Source organism: Arctopsyche grandis, chromosome 13 (assembly GCF_051622035.1).
Source record: "Arctopsyche grandis isolate Sample6627 chromosome 13, ASM5162203v2, whole genome shotgun sequence".
Classification (NCBI taxonomy): domain Eukaryota; kingdom Metazoa; phylum Arthropoda; class Insecta; order Trichoptera; family Hydropsychidae; genus Arctopsyche; species Arctopsyche grandis.
In genome coordinates, this window is record NC_135367.1 from 24,884,766 (window position 1) to 24,908,976 (window position 24,211).

Consider the following 24,211-nt stretch of genomic DNA (forward strand, 5'->3'; position numbering starts at 1 on the left):
TTAGTTAAAACTTGAGCATATTTTTTTATCATAAATAGCATAGGTACATTACAAATCGAGTAATTACAATGAAGCTTAACATTTTTAAGACTCAATTACATATATAAAATACATTTTGTATAGATTTCGTCATAGAATCTTCAAAAAACCTAACAACTTTACTGAATTAATGTTAATGGATACCTGTGTGGAAGATGTTGTAATTATATAAGTTAAATAAAATGCAGTGTTCGGCATTATGTTATAGTTATGTTAATTATATTATGTTGTAGTTATTAATTTTAGTTTGTTATTTTTTTACATGTTAAGTTAGCAATTTGCTATTAAGTAAATAAATAAATCATCTAATTAGAAACAAATTTGAAAGTGTATGAAAATTTCAATTCATTTTATCAAATTATAATACTAAGTGAACTTTTATTGTTAAAACGGCAAAATTTTAATCCCATAACCAGACATTGTACATAAATGTTGAAAAATTCGAATAATTTTCTTAATTTATAATTCTGTATCTTTATCTTCAGTACGTTCATGAATGCACTCCTTTAGAATACTGACTAAATAACAAGTTAAACATTTATCTACTTCTCGAACTTCTTCATAGTGCTTTCTAGATACTAAGAGCCATATATGTATATAGCAACATAAAACATGCATATATTTGCCGAAATCTGTTTGGTCGTAGAATGCACAGCGTACCGATTGGATAAAAGTCACAGGTTCTGAACTTTGCCAAACAAAATTGATTAAGCAGTTTAAAAATTGACCGATATGTGTCACTAGTGATAAAAATATGAATTTTGATCTTCACATATACATTATTTTCACTCCACAAAGGCTTATTTCTAGGTAGGCTTTACGCGTATAAGCAGTGGTGTAATACTAAATAAAAAAGTACCAGGGCGATGTTTAATTTTTACGAAAAAATATGTATCCTTATATTGGTAGTACAAATATTTATAAAAAAATCAATCAAAATGGTCTGAGTAAAGCTTATTATTTTTATTATAAGCCTCTTATCAGCTTGCTTTCTTTGCAATATAATATACAGTTCTGAAAATTTTATTAGATGATTCGATTTCGGCATCATTCAAATTTTTTCAACGGGTTGTGGTTAGACTGTTTTTAATTTTTTTTCTGCACTCAAATGGGCATTTGATTCAGGATACGGTTGTAGTCACCAAATGTTAAAATGAGTGTCTGATAATAATATTTGGTATACAAAATTTGGCCAAACCTAGCCCGACTACTCCACTGGGTATAAGTGTCTGTATAGAGATTTTTTTTGAGATAAAAATACACCCCTTTTACTGGTCGTGATATAAAACGCCTTCATTAGATAAAAAAAGTATTGTTGCGTAGGGGTGGTTGGAGGATCCAAATAAAAGGCCAAAGTCGCTTCACAGGTGTTGGGTGTTAAAATTGCACATTTATTGGGTGATTAAAGAGATCCACGCACTGCCAGTGCTCCGCCCAGAATGCCTTCAAATGGCCTAAATACCTGCTTATAAAGGGCAGATCACTCACTGCTTCTCCTCGACGCGTTTGTTTACCTATTGTTAGTTACGTCTCGCGCTGTCAGTTCTGAGAACTCTAGCGGGAAGCGACCGAATGCCGTTACCGACCACTAAGTCCATTCGGGGGTCTCAATTGTTAGCCGACAGCATGGAGATAATTCTCGAAAACCAATTATAACGGCGGCTCCTTTTAGCATATGCTACAGTATATTAGTTTTTTTCTTTGTTGAATTTCAATGAGCAGTAGAAATAAGAGCATACTACATACTTACGCCAACTTTCAGTACTTTGCGTCACACGTTTGCGTATATTTGTATATTAACATTACATCAATCAATAACTTTACTAATATGTTTTTTTGCTTTATAATTTTGTTCACAGACGATAGACGCGTCGTACCACAGCAACCCCAACTTCCAAACATCAGCCGTGATCGCCATCTCCTCCATTTTGCTGATTCTGGGCGTGTTCATAGGAGCGTTACTAGTCTGGAAGTGAGTACCTCATACATACATACATACATAATACATCCAGATCCCGAAAACCCCCGACTAAACCCTCCCTTCCATTCAATTCACTCCGATTGCGGAAATAAAACAAAGCCTCCCCTTTCAGACCTTGTTCACGAGCGCGCGCATTTTGTCGCGTTATTGCAGACGACAAAGCCCCAACTAGCTTACAATAATATTTACTCGGCCAATCTTAATTTCGTCCACGGTCCATGAAAATATTCCCCCCCCCCCCCACCCGGAACTTAGACCTACGGTTCTCAAATATTTACCGCCGAAAGTGAACGGTGCGCGTGTTTGCGCGCTTCGCGATTTATGCGCGTCACATAAATCGCGCATTGAAATTTATCGCAAGCTTTTTTTTTTTTGCCACCCAAAATTTTGTGCGTGTGTGTCTGTAGCTTTTCGTCCCGTTTATCCGGATTTTCCGGATGTTTTATTTCGACGTGCGTGGAAAATACTACGAATCGGGGCGAAAATTTACGCGCTCTATTTTGCCGTAGTGTGAATGTATGTACATATGTGAGAAATAGTTGGATTTAATGATTTTGTTGATATAGTTTTTGGTTGGATTTGACGTTTTTTTTTATTCAAATGGATATGATTGAAATGAAGGTAAATAAATATATAGAAATATTTTTAAATTAAATATGAAAATATTGAATATGTATGAATAAAGGAATAAGAAATGAATAAAGGTTGCCAATTTGTTGGAACCGTTTCTCTGATAGGAAACAATCGACTTGGAGTCACAAACCAAGGTCTGGCCAGTAGCAACCAGTGGGACTCAAACCCGTGTCCACTATGTTCGAAAGCAAATATGCTAACCAATAGTCCACGTTATATTATTATACGGGCCAAACACTTGTATAATAATATACTAGTGTTTGGCCCGTTGATTTCAACTTCGGGAAAGAATTGATACACGAATTAAACACATTGATTATTTCGCCGTTCGTCCACGTCGAAATGATGAATGAATGTGTGTGTGTGTGCGTCTTCGTGGATGTGTGTATATTGTGTACGCTCCCGCTCATCTGACGCTGACTCCACCCGTTACAACTTAGGCGCTCAATGTCAGGAGCACATATCAGACGCTCTACACTCCCCCACCCGCTTCCCCGCGTCTCCTCTACACGATCGGTCGTCACGCCACATCCCTATACATAAAATTTGTTTTTTTTAATCTCCATACTTGTCCACGCACTCGCCACATACCCACACACATATACATCGCGTCCGTTTATATATATAAAATATTCTGAATTATTAAATAAATTAAATAAAATACGTCTAATAAAAGGCCTAAAAAAAATTCAAAGAAATATTCATTCAAGCGTACCACATTAATATTCTCTTTAAAAATAATTTAATTTCTAAATAAAGTTGACGTGCACCTTTTTTGTTTGAAAGGTGCCTATATCAAGGCTATAAAACATGGCAAAAATCCACATTCATTATTTCAATTTATAAACAAGAAGCACTACATATATTCAAATAAATAAAACAAACACGAAACACGAACAAAGAGTCTAATAGTAAATCAACTACAATTCATGAAAAAAAAACCACTAAAAAGGCTACATACATCCCTTTAGGAAAACCCTCACGACTCGTACGTACATGCTAGGCATTGTATTCCACGGATAATATTATAATGTAATTTTTCCGAATAATTGTATCCTACCATGTACACACACACACCGAGTGCAGAATACAATTGAAACTCCACAGTGAATGTGTCTGGTACGTTTTCTCTCTTCCTGGCGGCAACAATGAGAGCGTCTCCTCGCCGCAAGGATAATTCCTGATGCTGGCCCCTTCGGCCCCTTTGGCCCACCAAAGGGGCCTTCCTTTCGCCATTGCCGGCCCCCATTGTCTCGCCGATTATTTATGTTATCGCCCCTTGCGAGTATTGCCGTCGACCGCACGCAGAAACCGGACACAATACTACCGCGGTCGGTACAACAGAGCTCGCCTTCAACCACTCCAAACATACTTCCGCTTCCTTCTACATATATTGTTTTTATATATGTATTATATATTTTTTGATTTTTAAATGCTTTTTACTATTGCGAAATTATGTTCACAATACATCTTATATCTATTTTAATAGCTACTGATCTACTGATCATTTTCTATTTTACAATTTTAATTTAATTTGGTTAGTAATCACAGTATTATATTATTCTAATGGTAATCTAAGTCATAATAGGAAAAAGAGCTCAAAAACCTATTTAAAATCCTTATAAATGTTCATAATACATCTAATACATAAAATTAATTAAAGACTCTCTAAAGTCGATGACCTAAAGCAGATTGTGTTAAGGTAATCTGTGTTTATACCTGAAGGGTATAGACATTTTGTTGTAATCACCGAGACTCTTCACAAGTGTGTTAGTATGGTTATTAGTGATTCTGTCATAGAATCTACTGGTTAGTTTGTTAGTAATGTCTGTAACAAACGGAATATTATATATGGCATGCAGTTTTTTCAGGTTAGTATATATGGGTGTATTATAAATTATTTTTAGGGATTTATTTTGTATTACTTGGAGCTTGGAATGGTTAGTATTCGAGGCGTTATTCCATACAGGTGAAGCATACGTTAATAATGGTAATATGAGCACGCGATATAATTTTATTTTATTTAGCGTTGATAAAGAACTATGGCGATTAAATATTGGATATATTGAGGATATACCCCGCATCGCCTTGCATTTCGCTGCCTCAATGTGAGGTGCCCATCTCATTCTTTTATCGAACGTTACTCCTAAATATTTTATTACTGACTGCCATTTCAGACTTTCTCAATTTTAATTTAATTTTGTTAGTTACCATAGTATTATATTATTATAATGTTAATGCACAGCATAATAGGAAAAAGAGCTCAAAAACCTATTTACAATTCTTATAAATTCTCATTATACATATAATATATAATATTGATTAAAGACTCTCTAAAGTCGATGACCTAAAGCAGATTGTGTTTAGGTAATCTGTGTTTATACCTGAAGGGTATAGACATTTTGTTGTAATCACCGAGACTCTTCACAGGTGTGTTAGTATGGTTATTACTGATTCTGTTATAGAATCTACTGGTTAGGTTTTTAGTAATGTCTGTAACAAATGGAATATGTATTTATATATGCACAGTGCTCTAACTAGCTTAAGGGCGAAATCACACAGCGGTTAATGTGTCACGTGGTTTTTTTTAAGATAGTTTTAAACATGCATAACACACGGTGGAACACGTCGTTTCATAACGACACTTTTTGAGTATAGGATACACTGTTATCGATCACTGTCAAACAAGGCTACAATTTTACCGAAAATGGTCCAAAGGGTCGTTTTGGTATAGATCCTAAGAATAAATACTACCATACAATTACAATGATATAGGTCGAAAGTGTCGTTTTGAAAGGTGTTCCACCGTGTGCCATGCTTACGTGCCATGAACGTCACATTTTTTCTATATGTTTAAAACTATCTAAAAAAAAAACCACGTGCCACATTCACCGTTGTGTGATTTCACCCTTACATCTCCGTGCATTGTTTATATGACAAATAGGGCTTTTTTTTGGACAAAGTAATAGAAGCTCGTTCCGTTTATGAAGACTCGCCCCCACTCTACATAAAATATGCGCATGCTAAAATTATATACCAATAATGCACTTTTACCTAGGAGTGGGAATGACTTTACAGATCGCTCCAAAGGGAGGGGTGTACTTATGTATACAGATAAAATACAAACAATATAGATTAGCATTTTATACTATTCGAATTCATACAAACATCCACAATAACATTCCAGGGAGAAATTTTTACAGCATTTTATAATCAAATTGACGAGCCTCAAGACGCTGAATAGCTTGAGATTTGCAAGAAAGATGGGAAAAAAGATACCAATTTCACAGAAAACATTTCAATGAAAATCATAAAAATTGGCAAACTCTGATAAGCAAAGATCGACCCGGAGTCACAGACCAAGGTCTGGTCAGCAGTGGGACTCTAGTGGGACTCGAATCCGTGATCACTCTGCTCTAAATAATAATATGCTAACCACTAGTCCACACCATTGGTTATAAAATCATAATACAATATTCACTATGTTTAATGTACCAGTGAAATGGATGCTAGTTGCTCAAAATAAATAGAGACGTATGGAAACGTGCTGGAGAGGTCTTTGTCCACTTTCGGTGGGAAATCTCACTGTTCGTTTCAATTGAATTAATTTATACCTCATTAAAATTTTAATTTAAATGGATACTTTTTAGGAGAGACAACCCCCTTCCCTGATCTGCAAATGAGTCTTATACATACATACTAAATTATCAAATTTGCAGAGTGATTTTTTTTAAATCAACACTCATCGAAAACAAACCCTTTTCTTCCGTATCATATTTGACAATTTCTATTGTCTTTTGTTCTAGCCTGTGTCTATGCATCCACGGCACTATTCAAATATGTATGCATATATAACACCCCGTAAATCTGTCTGTCTACATATACATACATACATTTTGAATATATATATTTTTTTAATTAAATTCAAACGGGCGTTAATAATTGAAAGGCGGCCAGCGAAGCTATCCGAGCCGAAACTGCGATAAGGGATAATAAATTCGCGGCCGGCTCGAAAATGACTAATGGGCTTGTGCTGGTGGAGTCCCATGGCATCGTCGGGGGCTGCTCCTCATCACGAGGGTCTCGACGATAAATCCTCCCATAGGAATATACCCGCCACGACCGCGTTTAATTGATGCAATTTGTGATTGTTTAACTGCTGGGGGGGCCGAGTGGGGTTTTTATGCTGATGAAAGTTTTCTTATTTTATATTATAATTTCGCAAATGATTCATACTATTAAACATTTGATATTTATTGATAGCCCTTTGATATATGTATTTGATTGCCAGCGGTATGGCTCGGTGGTTGCGTTTATGTTTAGCACTGAGAGTTTACCGGGTTCGATCCCGTGCTAGCATTCTACTTCTATGCGTGCTAGTCTTTAATACGGCAGGTCAGACTAGGATATTTGTGACTCCGAGCCGATCGTTTATTATCAGAGTTTGCCAATTTATCTGATTTAATTGTTGAAATGGTTCCTCCATCACATTGGCAAATCCATCCTACCCGCTATATCACAAATATGTATCTGAATTTAATTTATTCTATTTTTACATAGATATATACCAGAAAGGCTTGACAGGATGACCCCAATGCGACCGACAATTAATTACAAACAATGCAGCATTTTATTATTACATAAATCACTGTATTTCCAGATGCTGAAGAACACGAAATAACAATTAATTAATTAATTAATTACATAATTAATCCACTGAGACATTTATGGATTTTAGATTTGTACATATTTTTTACAAATTGTACACACAATAAATACAGAAGCTTTGTGAAAACAGGAAAGATGATTTTTTGCCAATTTTGAGGAACCGTTTTTAACAATGATCAGATAAAATTGGCAAACTCTAATAAGAAATGATCGATATTTAGTCACAAATACCCCCAATTCTAACCAGTAGTATAGTGGATCGAACCCACTGATCACTTGGTGCTAAAAATACACGCTACCATTAAGCCACACTGCTGGCTAAATTATGTACAATATGTAAATGTCTAAATCCATAGATGGATTAATTCATTAAATAATTAATTGTTAATTTTGCTTTCTTCAAGCCTCTCTTCAATACAGCGATTTATATAATTAAAAAATGCTGCAATGTTTGTTATTCATTTTCTAGGAAGGCACATTGGGGTTTACCTGTTAGGCCTTCCTGGTACATGTATATCTATGTAAAATAAAAAAAAGAAATAAAATATGTACATACAGCAATACATATGACAAGTTCACACACTTACTCATTATGTGTTGTTTTTTCTATCGCTTTTGATCTTGTTTTTATTTATGGATGTGGCTATTTGTAGATACAGTATCGTCGAATTATTTACTCCTAAGCATATAAATAGATTTTTGTAAACTGTCTTTTATGAAACAAATAAACTTGATTTATTATTGTAATATTTCTAAATTTACTCCAAAGCATATAAAATCCCAAAATATCAAGTCAAGAAAAAGTTTCATATGTACTGTACCTACAAATACTCAATAATTCGTCGATACTGTATCTACAAATAGACACAACCTTTATTTATCTGTATACTTGGTAAAGTTTTGTGATCATGAACAAATTCTGACTGATCTGTATCTAGCTTTTCTTGTTCGATGAATTAAATTCAGATTTTTAAATAAACTATAGTAATAAAATTATCTATGATTTTCCAAAACCATCCGTAAATTTATCAATGGAAAAACACCAGCTAGCAGGATCTAATGATTCAAAATATGTGTTTTAAATATTTTATTTTATAATTAAATAAATGTTTCAAATTTAATATTTTACGTTTTGTATTATCTTTACTCAGGATATCGTGTATGTCTAAAATCATATAAAAGTGTACATTCAAATGTGTACATAGTTTGATTTAATCAATACGAAAAACATATGGTGTAATTCCTTAAATATAACTGAATTCATTAAAATTTAAGGATACACTAGATTTAAGCGGCATGCATTCAAAGTGTCGCGGCAAGTTTTAACTTTTAATATTAAATTGCGAAGGTGGGTGTCGCGAAAAACCCAGCTCGGTGATATGGAAAAACTTACAGACGACGTCGTATAATACACACGGGGAAAAGCCGTTTTTCCTAGAGAGAGAGAGAGATCGGACCAGCCGGAAAGTTGGCCGAGCCAGTTTCACTGCAGAACTATTGCTTTTTTCTCGCTGTGAAAGGGACGAAGGCGAAACTCTCTCCTTCTGACAATAATAATTTTCCGCGGTTCGTATTTGTAAAGATATTGCATTCGCAGGGGTAGGTTTTCCTCAGTTTCCTCGATGGGAAAACTTTGAGCGCGGCGCTTAATGAAAATTTTCGTTCGGGCTCGAATATCGCCATTTTTAATTTAGCTCTATATCACGACTAACGGGCCCCTATTAAGAGTGAAATATTAACTTTGAGGGAAAATGTTCGGCAGGTCCTGGATTGATCCCGTGCCAAGATCATAGTCTGTTCGCAGCGTTATGACTGATTTATGTATGTATTTATAAGTTTCGTAAAGAAAGTGCTAACCATATAGGAAAAAAATGTTTTAAGGGTTAAATGTCATATAATGTTTTTATAAGGCGTAATTTTTTTATGAGATACAGAAATCTTGTATTTCTTATATATTTATATCATACATATAAATATAATACTTTCTTGAAATCTTGGATTATGATTACAATTCATTCAAAGTACGGTTTATCTTTAAAATACGTCAATAAAATATATCCTTTTTCGATTTTTCTTCCACTATTTTTTTCGACTCTTTAAACATGTGTGTTCTTCACGAGAAAATTCAAGTATAATCTACGTATCTATGTGATGAAAATAATAAAAAAAATCATTAAATTTAATAAACCTTTTTTTCCGGATTTTTTTCTCTCAGGAAAGTAAAAAATGATGTGACCACACCCCTGAACGTATCAAGTTGAAAATTTATATTTATATTATTTCTTAAGGTTGATAAGATTTTGGTCAGAATTAGTAAATCGGAAGTAGTCATTTTTTTTAAAACAATATTTGATTATTTTATTTTGACCTTTTAAATTATTTTTATTTGACAAGCTGCTGGTAAAAATATCTTAAACCAAATAAGGCGTGGATAAGTTTTTTAATTACATCAAAATATAAAATCACCACATTTTACTCAACTTCAATAAACAGGATTTTATCTCTAATTCATTATCATTCATACATAATAGACGAATAATTTTACATAATGACAATTTGCATCTTCATCGCAAGGTAATTGTACCAAAGTGGATTTTCCTTTGTAGCATTCACAATATAAATACTTCAAGTGACACTCGAATGCTTCTTCTTCCAATTCTTGAAACCTTTGTTTCTTTCAACTTGCATCTTCAATGCCTCAAACAGTTATTGTATACGAGGCATTGTTGACATTTGAGGCATTGTTGTGAGTTGTATATATTTTATATGTATACATATATAAATGCAATCACATTCTACCATTATGTGAAAATCTATCGAGACAACCTGTTATGCAAATAAGGCCATTTATTTGTGTACGATCAAATTAAAAAATATTAAATAGCTTTCGCCGATCGTCTCAAGTACGCCATGTATGTTTGCCGTTCGTTATTAACCGATCGCTTATCTTTCGAACTCACATATAAACGATTAATTGCATATCGTAAAAGTAATTAATTTACACTATATATAGAGAACGCTTCGTTCCATTTAAATACCTGCATCTATAGGAAATGTTTTATTTTTTACATATTATATTAAAGTACTGTAAGTACATATGTGAGTAATACTCACACATCCGAATAACATAAGAAGCGATTAATCGAAACGTGAAATTTATATCTCAATAAATCGAATGCATATTTATTACACGGCAATGAATACGTTACGTCAGTTTTCGACAGGTGAATTTAGCTCGTCATTATTTTCCGTTTGATTCGATCCGAAACAATTATTCAAACCGACTCATTGATAGATTTAAAATTCAAGACTCTAAGTGGATTCCTTCTGGTTGAAGATTTTTTATGGAAATTAATAGACCGAAGCTGTTGCTGTATAAAATTCGTGTATTTATACTTTCGCTTTGGAACTTAACCCACTACTTTGAATTGTAGTTTGGAACTTAACCCACTACTTTGAATTGTCTACTTTGAAGTCAACTAATTTGTATTGTAACAATCATTCTTGCTCTATTAAACAATATTTATATCAGATTTATATCGATTTTAAGCGCTACATATTTCTAATGTGTAAATTCTGCGTCAAAATCTACAGCATACATACTTTAGCTCAAATGTGAGTGATAGTCGACTCTGCTTGCTATTTTGGGGGGTTTGAAATTGACGATTTTATTATGCGCTTGCCCTTTGGTGCCCTTTTCGGTGTTTTCAATCAGCTAAAAAGCTGCGGGCGCCGACGGATAATGGAGTCGCTCGACGCCCGGAAAGCTCAAGAATTTTCTCGACGACTAATTTGATAAATGGAAAATCGAAAGAGTCGCCGATTGTCCTCGAAAGTCGTTCCTTTTTTGCGTGCCATTGTCGTCCCGAGTAATTTCTTTCGGAAGCAATTTTTTGAATTACTTCAAAGCAAATTCTATGGAAATGCGCGACATCTATGTATCTATTCAAGTACTGAGGAAAAACCGTTCCCGCGTGAAAAATCGTACGCTTTGATTGATAACGGTGAATAGATGTCATTTTACTTGATTTAGTTAATGTTGAATTAGTATTTATGATAATAAATAAAATTTTCAACAGTCTATTACTGAAATGCACATTAAATTAAAATTCAATTTTATAAAAAATCATTACTTGTTGGCTATAATATAAATTAAGATTTATTTATAAATAATTTATTGGAACTTTTCCATAATGCAAACTTTAATTAGCTCTGTATTTATTTGATAAGTAAATTCGTTTAATTCAGTCTGTAAATATGTAGATGATCGGTAAGCTACATTATCGGTCATTGAATGTTTATTAAAAAATACTTATGTATTAGATGTAGTATGAACATTTATAGGAATTGTAAATAGGTTTTTGAACTATTTTTCCTATTATGCTGTACATTAACATTAGAATAATATAGTACTATGATTACTAACAAAATTAAATTAAAATTGTAAAATAGAAAATGATCAGTAGATCAGTAGCTATTAAAATAGATATACGATGTATTGTAAATATAATTTCGTAATAATAAAAAGCATTTAAAAAAAATATTAAGTGGTTTACTGACCATTTATTGAAAAAAGCTAACCATTTAAATTGTTGCCCCTTTATTATATGTATCACATATTGTATTTTTAACATTACATTTTTAATTTGTTCAATTATTTACTAATTGAAATTTTTATACAGATGTATTTACATAGATGGCTTAGTAATATTTTTGTGATGAAATAAATTATACGTTAATAATTAAAATGTATTGTACATACATATATTTGATTTTTGATTTTTAAATGCTTTTTATTATTACTAAATATTATAAAAAGAGCTCAAAAACCTATTTACAATTCACATTGTACATACATATATTGATTTCTAGTATCTGATTTATTTTTATCTTATTTTTTGTTACTAAGAAAAGTCACGTTTCTTCTTAATCGATAAATAAAATAGAAATGATCAAACAATACAAGATTCGTAGAAAGACATCATTCACACTTTTAATATATGATTTCCTGTTTGTTACTTGATACTTGATAATTCGTTCAATCATGAACTTTCCACACATTTTGAGTCATAAATTTTATCATAGGACATTCAGACGTTTCGTTCAATTATGATTTTTTCATTGATTTACGCCATCGCATCGATAACGTACGATAAACAAAATTAAACGGTAAATAAAACGTAATTTAAATCGGATAAAAGTGAAAGATATCGCGAGGGAAAACCCAAATTAAAGGTAAATATTTACCTGACCCCCCCGAGTCCTCCCGCGTTAATATTTCAACGTTTAAACGTTTTTAAGGAGTTTCGCATCCTCTATATAACATTCTGTGCGACGTTAATTTTTCGACAATATTTACACCGACGCCGAAAATGCGACGCTAAAACGAGTCTCGGGGGTGATTTATGTGTTTAGCTATTTTCCCGACGCATTTTAACACTTTTTTTGTGTTTTTTGGATATTTTCTTTTCGTTTTCTCGTTGTCTTCGCAGCTGATTAATCGCGACAAATGGAAATAATTTACGCGCCATTTTGTCTTTGCAAATAGACCGGCGCCGGCCTCTTCGATCGCATCTTTAAAACGAACATTTTTGATTACATTTTTTTATTTAAAATATACGTACACATACATGAACATTTTTATATATGTATTCTTAAACAAATATATAATTCTTAAAAAATATCTAATATTCCATGCATATAATAGTATTTGTATAATACAAAATTAAACTACATACAAATATAACATACGCTCACGAGCATGGCTCAATCTGTTAAATATTTTATTATTTTTATTTTATTCCATCGAACATGTACATTCGTCTTTACAGATCGCTCCAAAGCAACGAGTGTACTAATACAAATCAAGAAACAATAAATTATATATAAATTCATAATTATTATTACATATTTTTACATTATCTATTATCTATTTTACTCTATCTGGTGAGGACTTATGGAATTCATAACTTGAAAATCATAATCGAGAAAGAATATTACGAAATACAAAAACCTTGTAAACATTCAAGACGATAAACGATATATAATAATAATAATTATTATTTTTAGTTGTTTGTGTATATATATGTTTTGTTTTTGTTATGTCTAATTTATTATTTTGTTTCTTGTCTTTTCTGTTATATTTTTGACCATTGTGGCGCATTAGGAATTCCTGTAATGCTACAACGGTCCAAACTTTAAATAAATAAATAAAAATTATATGCGACATATATGGTCAAACGTTGCAAAGTAGCATTCTAAGCATTTACACAATACGATCAATATAAGCATTTATACAATGTGAATTCATACAAACATCATCTACAAAGACATATATGGAGAAATTTTTACAGCGTTTTATTATACAAATCGGCAAACAAATAATTTGCGATTTGCAAGAGAGATAGGACTGGAGATGGTAATTTTACAGGAATCGTTTCAATGAAAATCAGAAAAATTGGCAAACTCTGATACGATACGATCAACCTAGAGTCAAAAAACAAGGTCTGGCCAGCAGCTACTAGTGAGAATCGAACCGTGACCACTCTGCTCGAAAGCATAATATGCTAACTACTAATCCACACTGCTGTTTTAAATCAAATAATATTCTGATATGATTTTTAAGAGCCTATAGTTGTTAAACCAGCAGAATAGACTAATGGTTAGCATATAATACTTTGAGCAAAGTGGTCACGGTTTCAAATCCCACTGGTTTCTGCTGGCCAGACCTTGGATGTTTGACCCCAGGTCAATCGTTTCCTATCAGAATTTGCCAATTTATCTGATTTTCATTGAAACAGCTCCAACAAATTGGCAACCTTGCCCATTTTCTCGCAAATCTTGAGTTTTCAGCGATCTTGAATTCAGCTGAATTGTATAAATTGCTGCAAATTTACAAATTTGACCAAATATACATATCTCTGTAGATATTAATTGATATGTATTCACTTTGTATAATTTATTTATTAATAGTTTTGGACCATTGTGGCATTACAGGAAGAACCTAATGCGCCACAATGGCCAACATTTAACAAAGATATAAATACAAGTAAAAAAACAGAAAAATTAGAAAGCAGAAAACATGGTAAAATAAAATAATAATAAAAAAGTAACAAAAGGAAAATAATAATACAATAATGTTTCTGCCCAGGAAGGTGCATTGGGGTTACCTGTTTACACATATTTGTTGATGTTGGTATTGAGCTTACTTTAATAATAATTATCAAGGAATTATTGAAAGAAAAACTTCGTAATACATTTTATGTGTTATTCAAATACTCGTTAGAATTGGCCATCTGAACTTAATAGTACTTTGGAATGTAAAATACATTTATTTCAAACTAAAATCAACCTAAGAGCTTCTTGAAGTGTTATCAATAAAGATAAAATAGTTAATAGTATCTCAATTAAATATCTTAAGATATATGTAGATACATACTTAGTCTTGAAAATAATAGATTGACATTTTTATTTAGATTTTGATCAAATATAAATCTTTGTTAATACGTCTATAACTTCAAATTATATTAATTACAATACTGTATATATTTGTCATACATTCAGGCCTCATTCATTGACACATGCGCAAAAAACCGACAAATTCCAATCTCCCAAATTGAAACTGACGATAAAATCTTTCAAATTGATATTTTCACACGTACTTTATAACGTTCACGTAATCTCTGCGAATCGATTAATTCGGCTGTGACACTTTGAGCGACAAACCTGTTTTGTTTCGGGTGAAAAAAGTGTCGTAATCGTTGCGGTGAACGCAACGATTAATCAATATGAAAAACGGCATAAATCGTACTGTCAAAATACATACGTGTACGTATATTCGAAAGAATAACATTTTCAGTGTGTCAATATTGAAACCGTCCCATTTCAAAATGAACTACAGCTACATCCGTGTGTATTTTCAGCATTTTCGCGATTCTAAATTGAATACGCGTGTGCGTTTTATACTTTATATATTTATATATACGATTTTGGGGCTTAAAAGCGTCCATATTTAACTTAACTCCGTATACTCGGGCTTTAATCTCTGAGTAGGTATGATATATATTATTTAAATTGCGCTTTAAATAAACAATATTTCGAAGCGTGGTCATAACTCTAGCGCTATTTGTGTTTTATTATACTTGCTCAGCACTGAATTAATTTCAGCGTACGTTTTCAGTTTTATTAATTGTTTTAGTGAGTGAAATTTAATTCGTATGAATTCGATACGTGTTTTATTGCCTCATTTTTAATCGTAATCAATCATTAATAAATTTTTCGTGATTTTCTTTTCAATATATTGTTTTAAGTCTGCTACTGATTATCGTGCTACAGATACTAAACACAATTAATTCAATCCATCATTGTGACACAGTCTTGGATTGTACATACCTACATACATATATGTATGTATTTATTATTGAAATTGTATATACATATGTAATGTTTTTATAGGAAAGAGTAAAATTAATAAAATTGTTGTGATTTTTTGATGAATTATAAGAAACTAGTGTTTTTACCAGGCTTCGCTCGGTATCTGTAATATAGACCGCTTAAACATGGCCAATCTAATATTGAAAATTTTATTTGAATAGTTTTATTTTATTTAAATTTATTTGAATATTCATTTGTGCGATGACGTCACGGATTTATGAACCAACAATAGTTACAAAGTCTCTTTCGAAATTATATATTAGATTAACAGTATGCAAAGGCTTTTTTTGAAAGTCAATAAATCAATCAACTAGTAATTATTATGCGCTTATTCCAATCTTTATATTTTTATTGCAGCTTTATCAATTCTTTTCTGCACTTCTTTATATATTTATACTTCATTGGAAGATTTTTTTTAGTAATATATGTGCCAGCGATTATGTTATTTAATCCTTAATTATTTATAGACATATCAGTTATATCAACAGTTATCAGATAATTTCACAATTAATCAAAATATATGTATGTTTGTACGCTGTCTTAAGGAGAATACTCTTATGAATGACGTCATTACATTACACGATCAATTCCCAAATACATATATATGTACATATCTTGTAAAAACAATTTTCAGTGGTTCAATTAAAATTACGTTCCGTATGTTTGCAAAACTTCCGTATGTTTGCAAAGTCAATCGTGGCTCATTGCAAGTGGGTCAAATATTGATTGCAAGATGTGAACCACACAAATAGAAATGTCAAACTGTTTGTGTCTAGATGATATTATGAGAATATCCATTAAGTGTTTACCCGTATATACCTTATTTTACCTGGTATACATATTACCCATCACTTTTCACCTCGCGTGCACCACGAAATGGGTACATCATCAACGTGTCGCCAAAAAAATGCGCTGCAGCGATCGAACCCCGTCATTAATTGCCTTCGTGGGGCCTCCTTCTGGTTGGCCCCCGACCTCTCTGGGTACTCCGCCCCCCACATGGGGCCCCCTCATTGTTGTGTTCTCATGCGAGGAACGTCACGCCTTGCTGCCCCGAACTGGTCCCTTTGTCCCATGTCGGTCTAAAAATGAACCCCTCCCGAATATGATAATGTCCGCCATAACAACCGCCTAATAACAATGTTTCATAGACATAAACCCCCCCCCGTACCCCCTCCTATCCCCCTCTGTCCTGATGGTCCAAAGCTCCCTCCCCTACGTATACCGGAAGTCGTTTAGAAATTAGCTATAATGTCGTGAGATTTAACTGTCGCTATGTCGACATACAAATTTTATATAAAATGTGTAATGATTCCATCTATTTAGGTACAATGAGTACAAATTTTTCTCTTTGCGTGGGCTCAAAATAATGATTTGATTGTTCTGGTTGATGAAAACCCATCCTTAATGCTAAAACCCCTTCCAAAATCCATCTACGTTTTATATTAAGGTATCATGAAATTTGATTATTCTAATTTCAAAAATGAAGATTTGCATGGCAGACAAACATATGTAATATAAACGGTGAATAAATATAATATGATAAAGTATGAGGTTCCGTGGAATGTGTGTATGTGTATTGATGTTTATAGTTTGATCTTGAATTTAATCTTGTGTTGTGATAGCAAATGTCAATAGATTGCACTTTACAATAGACAATAAAAAAATCTGTATCTATTCAATTCATTTCTACCATAGGCAAACATCCAATAATATTATACTTTTGATATAATATTATTAATTTTTTGTTTAAAAAATATCCAAATTGCAAAAAATTAACTACTAAAAGACAACTTTGTAAATATCATTGAATTTAACAATAGTTTAATTTCATACAACTTTGACGCAAGATTGCGAACTGGCTTTAAGCCACCACATCATATATAATTATTATAATTTCAAAAGCGTCATTATTGCTTTATTAAACCATATAAGCATTATTGCTAATCCGAGATAATCCCGGATTTATAGCGATTTTAAAGACGACACATTTTCCACGTAGTAGACGCAGTGCTTATTCAATAAATGTACATAGCTTAATCACTGGATCAAATACTTTAAGATTGACATTTTTTAAGCATGCTTAATATAAAACGTATACGCGAAATAATACAATCCCGAAAATATTAAAATTAACTAATTTATTTAATAATAAAACCTCATACAAATGTATATTAAATTTCATTCAATTGAATTGCTCTACGATAACTCATCATCATTGCACTCTACTTCTATAACACGTTCATCGGGTTAAATAATTTTATTATATAATCAAATATAAGTATATTGGGTGGTGTTTGGCGTAGATTATTCGACGGTATCCAAAACTCTTTATATTAAATTTATACGATACGTGAAACTAATATTGAAAGAATATGGGTCGGCAGGTATTAATCCCCCGTTTACTCGCGCACACAAACTATCCGTTCTATCATAATAAAACGTGATCTGTTAACAAAAAGGACTTTCCTTCATAAATACCCACACACACATATATACAAATGACTATAATAAACAATTTTCTGCTGAAATAACCTTAATAAATACGAAAACATCGTGCGTACGTACGATTGATTAGTGAAAATTTATCCATACGGTCTGCGAATCATGCCATCGCAATATGCGAACTTATCTATCGAGATAAGGCTAATCTTATGTTTGTGATTGCTAACATATGATATAAACAATGGCAAAAATTAATTTTGTTTCTATGAAATCGATTCATAATGCTGATTTTTATTTTAATCTGTGCATTTTTGACGGATGTGAGTCACTTTATCTAACTTAAAATTAAAAGTCGATTCATCATTTGGAATTAATTTCAATCCATACCTATTATTATTTTAACCGAATTTAATCTTAATCTATGTTTTCTTTTTGTCATCCTATTTTTGAACTGTTAATCACCACTATAGGTTCAATTAGGTGCCATTATCTAAGCTTCATATATAAAATTCCTTTGATTTCAAAATATTCTTAAATTTACGAATAAATTTTACTGTAAATCCTTGGGAGTCTATTGAAATAATCAACTGGTCTTATCAAAATATTTTAATAGTGGAAAATTTTTAAATTTTATGTATTCATTGTTGAATTTTAGTTATCCAATAACATTATTAACTTGTATTATTTATTAACATTTACTTTCGTAAATTTTATAATAAATTTAATTATATTCGTTTAAGTTTAATGTTGTTAAATTAAGTCCTCCAAATCCACGCGCAATTATAATGCTTCATTTTTAATCTTCTAAATCTTTGCAATTAAATTATAATATAAACAATTATCCACATATTTTTCTGAATGATAAAATATTCCATTCATTCAAATAAATTAAATTATTTTAAATAGTGGAAATCTTACGATATCAATAATTAAAAAGCACGTAGGCAAAATCAATGGATCAATCTGCCGATAAATCTGGCTACTAAATTTTTCATAGCAAGAGACACTACAACAGTCTGTATGAAAGTCAAATCTCTCAACTTTGATTCCGAAAAAAAAATTTCGTTGCAATTGTGCGATTGACAATGTCTATTATTTAATATGATATTATTTTGAGTCTTTGGAAGACTGTAATCTTTTTGAAATTTTGTCCTTATCTTCCGATCTAACATTACACAATATCAGCGCAAAATCCCTATCAATCGTCCATACAATTTGTTGTGAAATTCTTATAACAAATAAATTTCTAGAGATAAATCTGCGAAACACTCTCAATCACTGGCCTACATTACATAAGTACAAATGTATGTAGATCAACTTTTTGTTCATTTTTATATGAAAGTGTGTGCTTAGGTATAATTAAACTTTTATAGTGGATGTTTATTATATTACAGTCAGGCGTAATGATTTGAATTAATTAGACCTTTTGTTAATTCATAAACATTTTGAATGCACTTGCATTATATTATAGAAAATATCAACCCTTTCCGTCGCAACGCGCCAATTTATATACCTGTGGATAATTAAGTTCCAAGGTTTCAATTGAGAGCCCAGACTAAACGGAGTCATAATGAAGTAGAAGTACCGACACAACTGTATGTACCTTTGATATTGGAACTACAGGGGGGAAAAGAGGGTCCTATAAGGACATCAAAGAGGACCCCCCTTTGGGCAAGCTTTCCCTCCATTTATAGCGGGGGGGGGGGAGCATTCAGTGTCGTCTCCCTGCATAAATAGATTGTAATTATTTCCCGATCGGTGTCAGGCAATATCCATTCATTTTCCGAAAAGTACTTGCCGTTTCAGTAAGTACCTACGTGGGTATGGAGATCTGCAAATTTCAATTGTGAACGTCTGCTGCAACGTGCATTTTACTAAATTGAAACGATCCTTAACACACCTGCTGAATCCAACGACTTAGTCCCCCATACCCCAGATACAAACTTGTTCCAAGCCTTTGAGATTCACTCGAGTCTGTGTCTATAATGGTAATGACCGTATTTGTGTCGGTTTTGCTACGTATGTGCTTCAGCTCGTTCTTGCAAATAGAATCTCAATTTTAATTGAAAACTTGGTTGGGAAAGTTTGATATGATTTTGGTATTTCCGTTTTTAATTTTACTAGACATGATTTTGTTTTTTGACAAATGCTTTTCGAGGGGCGCACCTTAAAATAGAACCTCCATTTTGGTCGGTAATAAAAAAATATTTATCATCGTATACGATGTGCATTTTAATATTTTTTTTTACATTTTCACCGCAAGCTATTAAAGTCTTATAAACGAGAAAATACTGTCTGGGACCAGGTGAGATCAACCGCGGCCCTAACAAACGGTGCGGGACGCCTAATTGCGTGGGATTTTTGTGTCACCTGCATAGGAAATAAAAAGAGTCATTATCGTCGGAAGGATCTGACCTTATGCCACCCACCCACCCATTTCATTTCCTGCCGGTGAAATTTGACAGGGGAATTTTGAAGGTAATTGGCGATTTCCTGAAAGGTAGCACTTTCGTCTGAGTTATTACAACGCTTACAAATTTCGAAGTTTGGCCCCGGGAAAGCCTCATCACCGATTTCTAGAAACGCTATGTTATAAAAAGGATATATTATGATACATACATAAATCGACAATACAATTTGAAGCCTTCCGTCCTTTTATGAGCATTTTTTTTATAATAGTTACAGTCGTGATATTTCAGTTTTATATATGCATATGTATATACATTCGAGTATACATATATGTTGGGTTATACATATGTACATATAGATTCGGTTACACGTACATATCTATATGTACCTAAGAAATTGAGAGTGAGCATCAAATGACCGCTAAATAAGTTTCAACCTGTCAATCAGTCATTTTCTGGAACGTTTGCGTGACTTCGCCAATTTGTCGCTTTTTGGACAACCAAACTGAAGTTTTACGCCTGACTTAAATTTGTGAAAAGTAACACTTTCTGAACAAGGACATTTATATGCTATATTTTTTCATAAAGTGACAGTATTAAACTTTTATTTTGAATTGGTAAATTTTAATTTAGACCGTATGTCCGTCTAATTTAGAATTAAAATGTGCATGGTTGGTTGGGGACAATTGTAACAGACTGTTACTATGGTGAAACAGATACAGAAGCTCCACGCCATGAAATTAATGAAAAATATATGTATAATACCACAGCCCAGCATATCCAGTTACACATTTTTACCAGTAATTATCAGATCATTTCCGAAAGTACAACCTAGATTGAAAAGTAAAAATCTATTTTTAGGTCGTACGATTTTTATTCACTCCGGGTGCGTCACAGTTTATATACAAGTGTGTGGAATTTTCTCCGTTCAATTCAAACGTCAATACTCAAAGTATAACGCACTATTTTCGACAGTCAAGAAAAGCAATATGTGGCCGCGGAAAATCTTCTCGAAATGCGAACCGGAAACGAACGGTCAAAAAGCGCCATCTGCAGCCGAAAGTCGATACGCAGATCCGGTCACGTAACGCAATCCTACGTTTATTACGCGAAATTCAAATATCCTTGCAAAATTTGCCGAATTGCCGAATATATACGAGTATTGTGCTCAGGAGTTATTTTGAGATTTGGATTGAAATAAATGTATAGAATTGTACTTTGTACTTGTACTTATATTTTTTCCAATCTTCTTATTTAACCCTCCCTCACCGAAGTGGGGTATGCAAGTGCCCCAATTTTTACGTTTTTCGTAATAACTACGTGTTTTTCAAAGCTGTATACACCCTATATTTATTGTATTCCTAGAATGAACTACAAGAAATTTATTTTAATAGATTTTGTATGATTTACAAAAGGGTAACATCGTAAAAAAATACATTTATACATTTCTACGTTCCAAAGTATGATTTAAATGCGGTAGCGATAAGTCATGTTTTTGACTGTTCGCTTGCATATTCTTGTTGATCGATGAATCAATGCTAGAGAAAGAGCCAGCTATATTTTTGTAAGCTATTGTTTTCGTTGCTTTTGGCGCGTGGCTATTGAGTCATATTTATTTATTTATTTATTTATTTATTTTAAACAGACCATTGTGGCATAACAGGAATTCCTAAAGCGCCACAATGGTCAAAAAATATAACACAAAAAAGAAAAAAAACAAAATAACAATTAAACATAAACATAAATACATCCATACATACATAAAAAATAGCATTTAATAATAACAGATAAAGTAAAAATATCAAATAAAATATAGCATAAGGAATGCCTTGCACCTACAGCCAGTTTCAATAAATATGTAAGAAACAACTACAAATACAAAACATCCCTGTAAGGCCCAAATGGAAGAGAGTTAATCAAAATTTCACTCATAAATCACAATCAATCATGAAAACAATGATGAGCGCAGACTACCAGATAAATGGGTTAGAGTAATTTCCGACAATTTACGCTCACTAAGGTGGAAAATATCACATTCAGTCTCGGCAGCAACGATTTCATTAAGAAGTCGGATAGCTCTTGGAATAGGAGCCATTCGAAAAAGGACTGTACGGGCAGGAGGTACAGCCAGCAAATGATGATGTCTACCACGCACATAGTGATTAGGGACATAAAGCCCCAACTGCTCCAGCAACAACGGGCATGACGTATTACCACGTAAGAGCAGGAGAACGAAACGAATTAATGAGAAGTTTCTCCGAAGTTCAAGGGAATTATACCCAAGCATGCCCAAAAGGAAAGGAGTGGGGTAGAGATATGGGTAATACCCATATTCTTTCCTATATAGGAAACGAAGAAATGCTTTTTGCACTTTCTCAATCATCAGAGAGTAATTTGCTTCATGCGGATTCCACACAATCGCATTATACTCTAGCTTACTTCTCACAAGCGAATTGAAAAGCAAGCGAGAAGACAAAGGATTGGAGAATAATCTTGCATATCTCAAAACAAATCCAAGTCGACGAAAGGAAACGTCAGCGACTTATTTGATATGGTTGTGAAAGGTGAGCTGAGGATCAAAAGTGATACCCAAATCGACAATAGATTCCACACGCTTCAACAAGACGGATCTAATGGAATATCCGTGACAATATCCGTGTCATGTAGTCGTCTGTTGGCCTTACCTATGTGCGTTTGCATGTTGATACTAATCGTTATTTTTTAATACAAAAATAGTCAAAAATATGCTATAAGACTAAAACTTTTTATGTTGATGTATAAAATGATTAATAAGATATATATTGAACCCATTTGTATTGAGAAAAGCTGTATTTTGATTTAAAAATACTGGGGTCTTACTCGACCTCGGTTCGGGACACTCGTTCGATCTCGACGCTCCAGCCTTCAAAGGTTAAGAATAATTTTCCAATGAGATGAAAGTCTAACTCTCTAGAAAATCAGCTTCAAATACCAAAAATTCAACTAATCATCTTCCAAAACAAACTTGACGGAACCTCACTAAGTTAGTCACGGAAAATCTACTGTGAAAAATCACTCTAAACTTTCCCCGGCATATACCCACCTACCTACCATATTACCCATAATGACCTATCTACGTTCGGGTCTCCAGAACTTGGTACACCATAAATCCTGACAAACAGTTAACAGCTCGGAAGCAGTGCCAACTCAACGACAATATTAATTGCTCGCTAATTCGCACCTAGCTAAGTGCACTGTGTTAGCTCAAGATTCGAACCAAGTGTCGTCAATTAATAACACAAAAGCGAGGGGCACACGTCCAACTCGACAGCCTGGCAAACGAGACAGCTCTAGAATATTCTCCTGGGGTGGATGTGAAAGGCTGGCAAACTTTGTCTAGGAAATAAGACGGCTTTAATGAATGCAAGGGTGCACCTTGATGCAGTTGGAGAAGACGCTCTCGCCTCTGAACGTTCAAGTTTTGACACTTTTATGCGCATTTCTGCATTGTTAAGTGATACAATTGTTCTACTATACTGTTATACAATAACGAGTCCCATTAGCGATATTTCGCTTTAGATATTTCGTAATCACTTTTGTGAATTGCATAATATGTAGTATGAAG

General features: G+C 33.0%; 1 protein-coding gene across 1 annotated transcript in view; it reads left to right on the forward strand.

Moving 5' to 3' along the window:
- pxb (putative Hedgehog signaling attenuator pxb) overlaps nucleotides 1-24,211 on the forward strand; it is a 196,904-nt gene that overhangs the window by 155,762 nt on the left and 16,931 nt on the right. The window contains exon 4 of the mRNA XM_077445025.1: nucleotides 1,899-2,011. Within this exon, the coding sequence (XP_077301151.1) occupies nucleotides 1,899-2,011 (113 nt within the window). The remainder of the gene's footprint in view (nucleotides 1-1,898; nucleotides 2,012-24,211) is intronic.